This window comes from Macadamia integrifolia, chromosome 11 (genome assembly GCF_013358625.1).
Source record: "Macadamia integrifolia cultivar HAES 741 chromosome 11, SCU_Mint_v3, whole genome shotgun sequence".
Classification (NCBI taxonomy): domain Eukaryota; kingdom Viridiplantae; phylum Streptophyta; class Magnoliopsida; order Proteales; family Proteaceae; genus Macadamia; species Macadamia integrifolia.
In genome coordinates, this window is record NC_056567.1 from 3,868,104 (window position 1) to 3,880,765 (window position 12,662).

The 12,662-nt window shown below is 37.8% G+C and overlaps 1 protein-coding gene across 1 annotated transcript; it reads right to left on the reverse strand.

Annotated features, from left to right (window-relative positions):
- Positions 1-7,419: 7,419 nt before the first annotated feature.
- Positions 7,420-9,677, reverse strand: LOC122093929 (cationic amino acid transporter 1-like). The gene is made up of 2 exons (XM_042664484.1): positions 9,031-9,677; positions 7,420-8,462 (listed from the first exon to the last, which is right to left on the reverse strand). Exons 1-2 carry the CDS (start codon positions 9,675-9,677, stop codon positions 7,517-7,519), a joined length of 1,593 nt encoding a protein of 530 aa, XP_042520418.1. The 3' UTR covers positions 7,420-7,516.
- Between the last annotated feature and the right edge of the window lie 2,985 nt (positions 9,678-12,662).

Consider the following 12,662-nt stretch of genomic DNA (forward strand, 5'->3'; position numbering starts at 1 on the left):
GAATTACTTCTTAGAGAATTGATTTTTATCAGACTTTTTAGCCTGACTACCTGTTTTCTTTCTTTGCTTTCCACCCTCAAGCATACCTCCGGCCTCTTTCTCCCGAGCCACTGCCACCGTATCCATTCTTATAATTTCTGAATGCACAATAGAGACTGTTCCCCTTGAACATTCCACCCTGGGCAAAGAAGAAACCACATGATCCTCACCAGGGTCTTCAACAACTGGCTGCATAGCACTGGCCATGGCAACACCACGTCCAGGTCCTTGACCCCCACCGAGCCTTCTATAACGAGAAGGATACCTCCCCTCCGGAACTGCAACCTCGCCCACAGGAGTAAGCCCCATTCTGGGTTCGTTCCCCCCCAATGGATCCACTGGCGGGTCACCAGGAACTCCATGGAGCGGGTTCTCAGTTGGGTTTGGATCAGAATCAACATCCGATCCCTCATCCATTCGAAATACCTCTCCTTCCTTAGGTAGAATATTAGAAATCTCTCCTTCCTTATTTATAGGATTAGAATCAGACTCTAATTCTATAACCGTCCCTGACACAAAGCCTTCCTTAATTCCATAATTTTCATCTCCGTTGGACTCCTTTCCTAAAACGTTTGAGACAGAGTTGGAAGGATTCAAAAATATTTGAATATCTCCCCCAGCCTTAGACGAATTTGAATTAGGAGAGATTTGATCTTGAATAGGATCAAAATTATTCTGCTGATGTGGCAAAGATCTTCCCCTAGAAAGAGACTCTCTCACCGAGTTAATCCCACCTGAGTTGACTCCATCTTCAACATATACTGCCCCTGGAACCTTTGCTAATTTATCAGCCGCACTTTGCTTTTCATCATCCAATCTTTTCAGCCTACACTTGGAAATCAAATGTCCGACTCGTTTACAGTATCCACAACGCTCCACATTATCTTCATACACCACCTTTTGACAGAAACCATACACCTGAGATGTACCTGGTTCTAATCTTTCCACCTGTACTTCCTCCACCCTCTCTGCCAAGTCAGAGATATCAACCTCCACCAGCACTCTCGCAAAAAAGCCAAGAATGCCTTGTCTTGTTCGTCTGTCTAGGGACACAGGGCGCCCTACTGCCTTTGCTATAGACAATAACACATTTTCGTGCCAGTATTCAAGCGGGAGATCAGGAAACCGTATCCATACAAGCTTTGTGAGAAGTTGCTTCTCGTGAATATTAAAATCAGGTTTCCAATGTTGAAATCGAATGACCTGATCACCAATCCTAAGGGGAGACCTTCGCCACACCGCTGCCTTGTCGCCCTCGCACTGAAACTGAAAAATTACATAACCTTTTCCCAATGGATGCATTAGCACCCCTTGACTGAGGTTCCATTTTTCCCGAGCTTCCGCTCTCAAACCATCCAAAGAGATCAATCGGAAGTTAACCCTACCGATTAAGGCAAAACGAAAATTTTGTCTCTTCGATTCATAGTCTCTCTGCGGGATCATTACTCGTCTTTTACTCCCTACCTGAATCGGCTCTGGGAGAGTGTCAATGGCAGGCCAAGACGAAAAACCCAAGGCTTTTGCATATGTACGTCGCTGGCCTGCATCCTTGTGCCTTTCATCCTGTGGAGGACCATCTGGACCACGATCCAGAGACTCCCGAGCTCCACCATCGTCATCCTCCACAGCCATAGCTACATTCTCCCCTGAATCGCCAGACACTCTCTCTCCTCCAAAATGCATGGTCTAGTGACCTGACGAAGAAGAAAGAGAGGCTGGACTGATCGGAGTTCTTCAGATCCAGAGAAATCAGCAAGGGCTGGACTGATCGGTGTGTTCGGTGAAATCAGCAAGGGCTGGACTGATCCAGAGAAAACAGAGGAACCTGCTTTTGTGGTTGAACCGAGAATCAAAGAACGCACCAGAGATCAGTTCTTCAGTGTTCGGTGTGTTGGATCTGATCGGAGTTCGGTGAAGCTGTAATTCAGTGGAGAAGAGTTTTCAGATCTGCTCGGATCTGCTCGGATCAGCTCAGATCTGCACTTCTTCTTCTTCTTCTTCTTCTTCTTCTTCTTCTCTTCTTCTCTTCTTCTTCCTTGCTGCTGGAACAACCGAACCTGCAACTTACCTTTCTCTCCTTTCCTTGGCGCCGATAAATCCGCAGTGAAGATCGAATGTTGGATCTACGGGCAGATCCCTGACTCCTTGCATAAGGGTCTTCACTTCTGCAACGTCTTCACCGCCCTCAGTAGCAGAGAGTGTCGCAGCTTCTCTCAGCAGATCGATACCTGTGGCTAAGCGAGAGACGCTCTCAGCAGATCTGCAGCTTCAGCAGATCGATACCTGTGGCTAATCCTCTGAAACATAGCAGATCGATTTTTTAATATTCTTCTTCTTGCTCTTATTATTTCCTTTTTTCCCCTTGATTTCTTCTTCTTTGTAATCTTTATTTTTTTTTTTTTTCTGTTACAACCTGCTACTTTTATTTTCTTTTCAACCTTTGTTACCTCCTGTGTATTCTCTATGCAGTTTTAAAATTGTTTGTTGATGATTCATGCACTGGCGGTATATTTGGAGCTGTGTATGATAAAATTATGGTTTTTACCATTTAAGCAGCAGCAGATGAACAATCCCAACTGAAGCCATAACTCCAACTTCCTCCCACCTTCTCTAGCCTCAGACTCCATTGTCGAAACCATAAAGCCCTTGTTCCTGATGGGCGTTGTTGCATCCTCTTCTTCCATAGTAACCTTTTCATTAAACAGACCCACGAGAAAAGCGAGATTAGAACTTACGTAGAAACCCTTTCATTGCTTTACCTTAATCAATTCTAAGAGTTCGAAAAACGCAATAAAAAAGCAGTGGAACATAAGAAAGGGAGAAGGGCCAATTCAAAACCAATTTCTGACAGCTTTGGTAAACCAATTTCTAAAAGCTTTGGTATACCCTAAAATGCAAAAAGTTTAATTCAGATGAACAAAAATCAATAACTACATCTATGCATTTTAGAATGAAGTAACTTCAAATGGTTTGTTAATTGTCATTCAAAGAAAAAAAAAAATCTTTGAAGTTCGAAAGGATCAAGCAGAAGCAGAGAGAGGTAGAGGGAAAAGAGAGCTTACAACAAGATCTCAAAAAAAAAAAAAAAAAAAAAAAAAAAAAAAAGCTAGAAGGAGGTTTGCACTTTACCAATTTGGGGTTTAAAATTGAAGGGTATAACGGTAAATTTACCAATACCCAAGGATAGTTTGGCCATTTAGATTATAGTAAGCTGCTAACATCACCACTTAACAAATTTTTTTTCTAACGAAGTGGATTTATTAAAAAATTTCTTATAAAAGTGAGGGACGTATGAGATCTTTTTTCAAATTCTGAGATGTATGAAAGCTATTATTTTTTCAATTTTAGTAAAAAAAAAAAAAAATCGATTTTGGTTTTTTAATGGTTTCTAAAAACCAAACCATTATCAAATCGATAAGGAGTTTGGTTAGTCAATTTTGATCCATTTGGATTGATTTTGGTTGGTTCAATCTAATCGATCTGATTTTTACGTGTAATACCCTGAAATCTGACTCAGGGGTATTTTTGTCATTTAACCATTGTAGGGTTAGGGTGACTTAAAGTGAGGATACCAGGCCAATGAAAGTGCATTAGTTCTTGGTAAGTACTAAAAATCATCCATTAGATGTAACTACATCGTAGAATAACTTCAGGGGAGAGAGAAACCAAAAATGTGGCTCTCTTATCTCTCACCCTCTATTTAAGGGAAAAAAAAAATATCGTGGGAAAGAAAGAAGAGAAGGAAGAAGAAGAAGAAGAAGAAGAAGAAGAAGAATGATTTTCAAGGTAAGAGTTTTTGGCCTATGATTTAATTGTTTTTTATGTTCTACTTGGGGATAAACCATGATTTAAATGTATGGAATTTTGGATTATGAATTTAATGAGAGCGAAAAGAAGATTTTGACATGTTAAGAATATTTTCTGGGTTGGATAGACCAGTAGTCAGAGATTGTTCATATTATTGAACATAGTTAGAGATTGTTTCGGTTCGAGGTGAACATGCCAGTTGGTTCTATAGTTAAGTGCTATCTCGAGTTGAGTAGGCGGATTTCCTTATTCGAACGAAACGTATAAGGCATGTTCATGGAACCAACCGAACAAGATGAAGACTAGATTTTCCCAACAACCTAATGGGCTTACTAATAGGGCTCTCCGCCGAAGACAAAATCACCATTATTTCTCGGGGAGTTGCCGTGTGTAATTCCGAGCCCTTTGTTGTAAGGCGGGCTATCACGAAAGCAAGTTGGAGGAGCAGCAGTTTACTCAGTTGATCGAGAGCAAGACCCAGCCGCAGAAGCACCCGCGGCATGGCGTGGTAGGAAACAAAGGCAGAGGAAGAGGCTAAGGCGGCTAAAGCAAGGGCAAAGGCAGCGCTCCCTAAGGGCCCCTACCTCTATAGTGGCAAGGGCAAAAGCAGCATCGAAGGAAGAAGCAAATCACATTAAACGATGCCAATGCCGAGCATCACCTCGAACTACGATCATCATGTCGTTGATGCAATCGATGCGATTCACCCACCCATCCTGCCGATTCGACCATAATCATTATGTCTCGTATTGCCCATCCATCCCTATGCCCACCCACCCCCCGTCTCCCAGCATGCTACACGTCGCTCGCTCATAGACAGAAATCCCGAGCAACTCAAGCAACGAGATCAACAACTAGCTCGGATGCTGGTGGTTGAGGATCAATGGCTTAAGCAGGAACTGTATCTACTGCATTTCATTCTGAATAGTCTACTGCACAAAGAAGAAAAGGTTTTGTTTTGATTAAAATAATTATTGAGAGTACATACATATATTTACAGGACCTCCTAAAATTTTCATTTAATTAAAAGTTAATTTGATACACCAAACAATTCATGTACTCGGACAGGTCACTATCAGGAAAGTTTTCTATATTCGGGAATGGGGTTGGTGATAAAAGAATATAGACTTTGATTGTTTATCTGATTTTTTTTACTGTGACAATTTTTGTGAGACTTTTAAATTCCTGAAAAAGTTGGAAGTGATTTGATTTTAGGAAACTGTGCTAATGAGTTTTTCAAATTTGTTGGATAAAATCTATTACAGTCTGAAGACCATTTTTTAGGGGATTGATACCTAACCTAAAAAGGTTTTCTGATGCTATTTTCTTATGGGAATTATATAAATGAATTAGGTTTCAATAGGATCTAATTTCAACTTATTTAAAATTCTAGAGATATTTATTTTCTATTTTTCTATGTCAGTAGGCAAACCATCATTTAGGCATAATTTTAATGAAATTGTATTAGAAGATACAAAGATTGTTCTATCATGAACGACAAACGAAACTGATATTTGAAACGACATCAGAGTGAGTGGAACATCTACCATAACTTGCTTGCGTTTAAAATATTATTCAAAACATAATTTTATGAATACTATTCTGAACCTTGGATTTCAATTCATAGTGTTTTTCCATTAAAAATCTGATTTTTGCAAATCTAATGTTATGTACATTAGAGAATGAGGAATGAATTGTATTTTGTTCTATGATTTGCATTATGTGTATATAACAGAATATTTCAAATCAAATATTGATTACATAATGTTACTTATTAATATTATGTGTTAAATTGTAATTATGATTGCATGGAGTAGTGTACTATCTGTATTATAAGATTCTTATACCATATGAGTTTTTGTGTGTGCATATTTTCTTAAATTCTGCTTTACATAAATTTATTATTTGATATATGATGCACTATTGTTGTGGTAAGGGTATTTTACATTGCCAGCCTTGATTGAAGAGGAATGTGAGACTTCTTTGATCATTGATTTGTTATTTTTTAGTTGTTATTTTATTTTTATTTTTTTATTTATTTTTTTATTTATTTTTTTATTTATTTTTTTACAAAAACTGAACTTGATTTTATTTTCTCATAGAGACCCACTAGGAGTGGAATAAGAATATTGATCACACTTGAATTCTGAACTTGTTTGTATGTATTTTTGTTCTTGGATAGCTTTATTATTATTTGTCTTGCCTTATCAACATTGGCGTTATAATGTTGAGGTGAGGATTGGTTTATTAAAATTTTCCTTAATGAAACTGTGGATTACTAGATGACGCAACATTTCATCGGTAGGATCTATCAATTGTTATTTTACTTTCAGGTGGTATGACTTGGTCTTTGGGAGGTTGGACACTAGATAACTTCTACGAGTTTCCGTATGTTGAGAGGAGGCAATGTGATACTATGATGCATTGGCATTCATGGATGATATTGTCAATTCGTTTTTAGTTTCTTTTGAGTTATCATATGTACTTATACGGCGATATAAATGTAGCAATGTAAATATGTGTTGTATGCCTTTTTTTTTTTTTTTACTTAAAAATTATTTATATTATATAATATATGTCTTTCCTGGTATTGGTTGTATGATTGTGATTTCAAACCTATTTAGTGTGGTGGTTCTACTTACTTACTAAATTTCTTCTCAGAGACTTACCCTCATAACTTACAGATGACATCGGTGAAGTCTATTGTGGAGATGATGTGAATGTTGAACTTATTGTTGATCAACAGGAGAACATTGCTTATGGATTTGAAGAAGATAATGATTTTTATTTTTAGATGATGTAGACTTTGATTAGACTTTGATGACGTAATTTAATTCATCGTTACTTTAAGTTTGGAATTTGAAATAGATAGTTGAACTTTAAATTGTAATATTATATTATTTTAGTTAGCTCTTGCTTGCACTTATGTTGTGTGTGGATACTACTCTGGTTCATTATCGCCTAGAACTTAAAGATCATGTGAACCGTTGATGTCCGAAAATCCTAAGCCAAATTTGGGGTCGTCACGTTACATCCCTAATCTAGCCCATCCACTTGTTGCTATACCCATTAGCCTGTTCAAACTGAAAATACTGATTAATAGATGGTAAGGCTAAGAAGAAATTATGGAAGCTGCTATAATAATAACTTAATAGTTATATAGAATTCAAATGGTACCTTATACACTTCTAGGTTGTCTTAAAATACAACTGCATCAGAATAGGGTACAACCCAGAAATGATTAAGCTCTTTCCTCCTATCACGAATTGAAGGCATTTGTATTGTTGGCAAATTGTGCCAAATAATCTTTCTAAATTTCTTATTCAAATAGTTACGGGTGCATTTTTGTTGGCAATCCTTGGTTGCTTGATTTGTGTAATCAGGAGGCCTTGAGTACCTCCTGCTCCCCCTTCAATAAAATTTTCATTTACCATATATATATGAAGTGATTTTTAATTTATTAGTCTCAAGAAGTGTCACTATCTTATATGTTTTTGAAGTACATGGGAAGTGATAAGATTTTAACCCCTGTTGAAAGAAAAAGTATGTTTTTACATCCAAAAAGAAGTATGATTTACAAAAAGGACAAAAAAGAGTTAGTTTACAATTTCCTCTTTGACAACTTCGATTACAATAAGATTTTACAAAACCAAATCATATTTCCACAAATCTAACCACATGTATTCATGTCTGCCCCCATTTGAGAATTCGTCGATCCCTCTTCCATCTTTTGCAGTTGTTTAGCAGCCTCTGCCCTCTTGTCACTTGACTCCCTTGCTGCATCATATGAAGCATGGAGCCCAAAGAACAAATAGTACACCAAGAGGCCACCAGTCCATACTGCAAACCGCATGTATGACTTCGCGTCGATGGAGCCTAAAAGGAAGATGTTGATAGCAATCGATGCCGATGGCAACCAGGGTACTAGGGGAACACCCCATAGCTTTGGATTCCGAGCTTGTGGAACAAACAACCTTAGTCCAAGTGTCGAAAGGAACCACACAATCAATGTAAGTAGAAATGGTATCCAACTTGCCACTTCTATTGCCCAGCATACTGCAATTGCAGCAGATGATGCAAGAATAACTAGAATGAATGTGATAAAGAAGATTTGGTGTCTCAATGAGCTTATACCGCTCACGTAGTACCTCCGGATGAGGAGAGCGATCGCAACAAGCATGAAGATGAATAGAGTTGAGATAGAGAGGAGGTTGGCAAGGATATTAAGGTCAGTGAACAGAGCAATGACAGCAGTGGCAACAAGCATTACAATTGTGGCATTAATGGGTGTCCCAAACTTCTCATTGACATAACCCAAACAAGGAGGGGCCATATGTGTCCTAGCAATGTGAGTAAGGTACCTTGCTTGACCCATTGCACTGACTAATAAAACGCTTGTCATACCCTTTAAGGCCCCAAGTGCAACAATGTACTTAGCCCAATCCATTCCTGTGGCCTTGAAAGCTATAGAGAATGGAGCATCAGGGTCAATCTGATCATAGGGTTGCATTAGGCAAAGTGTGGCTGCCATTAAGCAGTAAGCAAATGTGGTGATTGTCATGGATCCTACAAGACCAATTGGGATATCCCTACCAGGGTTCTTAGTCTCCTCTGCCCTGGATCCTCATCATCTTTTTTCCCCATGAGATGTTCTTGGATCACTTGATCAAGGAAGGCATCTAAGCTTTTGTTAGATCAAACACCAAGAAACACGATTAAAGAGAGACAATAGATCCGTACGACACAGAGATTTAACGAGGTTCACACACCAGGGTGGTGTGCTACGTCCTCGGGCGAAGAAGAAGATGATTCACTATGCAGAAGAAAGATTACACCCTAGCAGCGGCGAGGAAGAACTCGCCCTGAAACCCTAGCTTCGTGAAAACTCTAGAATACAATGACTCTCAACAAGCAACAGTACATTATATATACTCCAAATAGCGGTTCAACCCTCTGCTTCCATCACAGATCTCAGAAATTTTCCCATTCGGGTCGCCACCAAAATATGTCGGATCGGGTCAATCTTCAAAGCGGGTCAAGAATTCGAGACAAACTTAACAGCTTTTGAAAGTCTTGTTTATTTTTCTGTCCAAGCCACTCAGTTTATCAATCCATCCCAACAATGGGAAGAAGTCACGCACACAAAATACTCCAAAGATTGCTACCAAATCCCTCATCAGTTGCCATACTTTGCTCTCGTTGTTGTCTTCTCCATGGTATTTCCCACCCAAAGCAATTCGTGAGATCAAGTTATTGGATGTAATGAGTAGCAAATCAGATATATTAACTGGGTTTTCAATTTGTGATGAATGATTTATCTTCTCAATCATGATACCAACTACTTCTTCTCTATCAAACTTAAATGACTGTACCCTCTTAACACTCAAGAGCTCAAGTACACAAAACTTCCTCACCTGTCTCCAATACTCACTGTAGGGTGCAAACGCCAAGTCGCTCCAGCCATAGAAGAGCTTCTCACCGGCAGCCATTCTGGTCCTATTTGAAAACACAATATCTCTAGACTTTGTGATCTCTTCAAGAATCTCAGCAGAGGAAACTACAAGAGTTCGTGAAGAGCCCAATTGCATGAACATGAGAGGTCCATACTTGTAAGAAAGATCTCTAAGAGAGCGATAAGGGAGTGTCCCTAGCTGGTGAAGGTTTCCAATAAGGGTAAGCTTTGGTGGAGATGGTGGCAAATTGGATTTCTCGGCTTGTCTAGCAAACTTTAATATAATGAATAAAGAAGGAATGAAGAGAAGAAGAAGTTGAAGAATCTGTAACGCTTGCAGTTCTTCCCACCATGGGAGCTTCAATAGTTGTAGAGCCATTGGTGGTGAGTGATAAGATCATCCCACTTATGCTTGGAAGGTTAATGAAAACCAATACCCATTCTCTTCGTATAAAGAACGTTTGTTTCTGATAAATCATTTTATAATGAAAAAACGAAAGACCAAAATTTCAATGCACAGTCACCACCGCCTCCAGAGTAGGGGGTCGAAATGACCATAACCCCCCTATTTGACACGCATTGTAATCCTACCCTACCCCCTAATGTGGCTATGTACCCTAAAAAATGATGATAATTTCCATAAGCAAGTGGTTTAATTAGAAATCCCATGAGGACAATCAAAATGCTTCTCCAAAAAAAAAAATTCCCTAAAAAAAAATCTACATACAAATTGGCAAAACTATTTAATATTGATTTGGGTAAAATCATAATTGTAGAGTTGTAGAAAAAGTGGGATACTGCCCCTTTATTGATTCTTCAAGATATCAATTATAATTTTCAACTAAGAACTAGATATAGATTTATATAAATTTATAATTTTTTATTATTTAATTGCTTCTTTGTTGATTACTATGTCGAAGGTGAAGCTGCAATTTAATGATTTAAGCTGATTCTTTGTTCTCTAATTTATTTATTCATTAATAAAATTCCTTGATAAAAAGAAAACAAGGTAGTAGAAAAAAAATGTCTTGGTGAGAGTTCACTTTCATTTGGGCCTACTCAATGTTTGGTGGAGAAGAAACACACCAAAGAAATCAGCTTGTTGGATCTTACAAAAATAAAATAAATTATCTTATATGTAAAGATGTAAAGGTTATATGAATGTGATAGGTCTATTATCATTAGTTCAATTATTGTTGATTATTTATTACATAGTATTTATCTTATATCATATCTGGTCGTCATATCATGGGGCAAGACCTCTTTATGGAGAAAGGGACTTGCAAAAGGAGTTATGGGTGTAAATCTCTATTAATTCTCCTTGGTAATTGAGGATCGACTACCTCCTCATTAAGTCACACAATTTTCTATTTTTTCTCCCTATTTCTTCTTCCTTCTTTGCCTAATCTCTCTCTCAGTATAGGAAAGCAAGGGCACATACCAGAAAGCAATTTAGCCCTGTCGCAGAGGTCCTCCTCTGAGTAATCAAATTCTAGACCCTTCTCAGCTTGATAGCCTAAATGATTCTCTAACTGAATGGACTGGCTCGGAATCTGAGTACGTTCACTTCCTCCATTTTTTATAGAGATAATAAGATCAGAGATCAAATGTTATGATGTTTCTACATCCATTCTTTAGATGAAGAAAACAAATGGAAAACACAAATAATGATCACACAATTATACATAAGAATTTATAAGATTCGATAAGATCCCGATCATGAGACCTTTGGCCTCTTGACTATCTTACGTAATAAACCCACTTTTGTCACCAAAGGAAAATAAGAAAGGCATTAAATTAAATATGTTATGCCCACGTCGACATTAGCATGGATGGCTATGGGTGGAAGCCTCAATGGCTGTGAGAGAGACAGAGAGCTCGAGAGAGAGCTCGAGAGAACAACTGATTGAGGGTGGGGGACCTAGGATTCACGTTGCGGAAGTCTTCATCTATCTTTGCCATACTATTGAGAAGCCTTGGAGAAATATTTGGATAAAATTCAGATTCAGAGATGACGCTGATGTAGGAAATATTTTATTTCACAATTATATTGCCCCTGTGACCAATTGAGATTGACTAAATATATCTCTGTTAAATAATTGGATTTATTATCTATAGAAGCCCACCTCTTGTCAAATAAGAAATAGGTTCCTATCTATTTAGCACTGCTTGACGGGAGGGTGCATTAATATCTATATATAAGACTCTAGGTCCTCCTCCTACCTTAATATCATTCTCCTTATTGGAACATAGAGCATTAAAGGGAGTTAGTGTGAAAAACCTAGAGACTCTGATTATTGCAATGGAGATCAAGTAATGACAAGCTTAAAGCAAGGCAGCCAGTTCAATCGATGGCGAATGGTTTGCATCGTTGTCCTATTGTATGTCTGTAATTCATGAATGCACAAGCAAGATCCAATCTATGTTTGTATAAGGAATTATCTCCTATAGCTGAGACCTATTGTTCCTCAGGATTACAAGGTATGTCACTTCTTTCTTCGATTACTGCTTGTTTTCCATGTATTCCCGATATTTTATTTCAAATGATTTGTTATATTAAAGTTCTTTTTTCTTACTCTTCCTGCTCATATTGATTCCTTATGGATTTTTGTTAGAGTTGCTGGGATAGTCGGTAAGTAGAAGAAAGCTTGAGCTCAGAAAAAGAACTGGGGAACGCTTGGAGATGGAAATATCAATGACTTGGTGGTTACATTGTTAAAACTTTAAAAAAGGGTTTGGGAAGGTATGGAGAAGAAGGAGAAGATTGACTAGGGAGAGCACTAGTGAAGCACCACAAAGAGACGGTGCAGCAATACAAGGACTAGGAATTTCCATTTCACTGGTTTTGTGTGTGTGTGTGTGCGTTAGGTCTCAAAGAGAGTCAAACCATGACCTCCTAATTTTGAGGTGTTGGTCTTTGGTAACTGAGCAAACCCCTTGGGAATGAGTTGAGTTACTACCTTCTAAACTAGAGGAGGATGAAATATTCATTCCCTTACTGTTATGCTAGCGTAAGTGGATTAATTTGTTCGAATTGTATGATCTCTCACACCTTTTATCAAATAAAGAAAATAGAAATTATCATATTATATAAGTAAATATTTTTCTAAAGTAAAATAACATTATCTGATGCTAATTCTAATGCAAAATATATATATATATATATATTAGTAAAAACACACGCGCATTTAGTGGCGAAACATTTTTTTTTAGCTTGTGCGTTTATGAAAATAACAAACTAAATGTATTTTAACCATATATGTATCCATTGAATTAATTAGCAATTTAAGATAACTATTAGATATTAATTTCTTAAATATCAAATAATGATAGACACTTGTGGCTTTGTTTTTTTTTTTTTTTT

Excerpts from the sequence above, each read along its gene's own strand:
- LOC122093929 (XM_042664484.1), bottom strand. The coding sequence starts at position 9,677 with ATGGCTCTACAACTATTGAAGCTCCCATGGTGGGAAGAACTGCAAGCG. Across the intron at positions 8,463-9,030 it reads AACAACGAGAGCAAAGTATG|GGCAGAGGAGACTAAGAACC; the intron begins GCAACTGATGAG and ends ATGAGGATCCAG.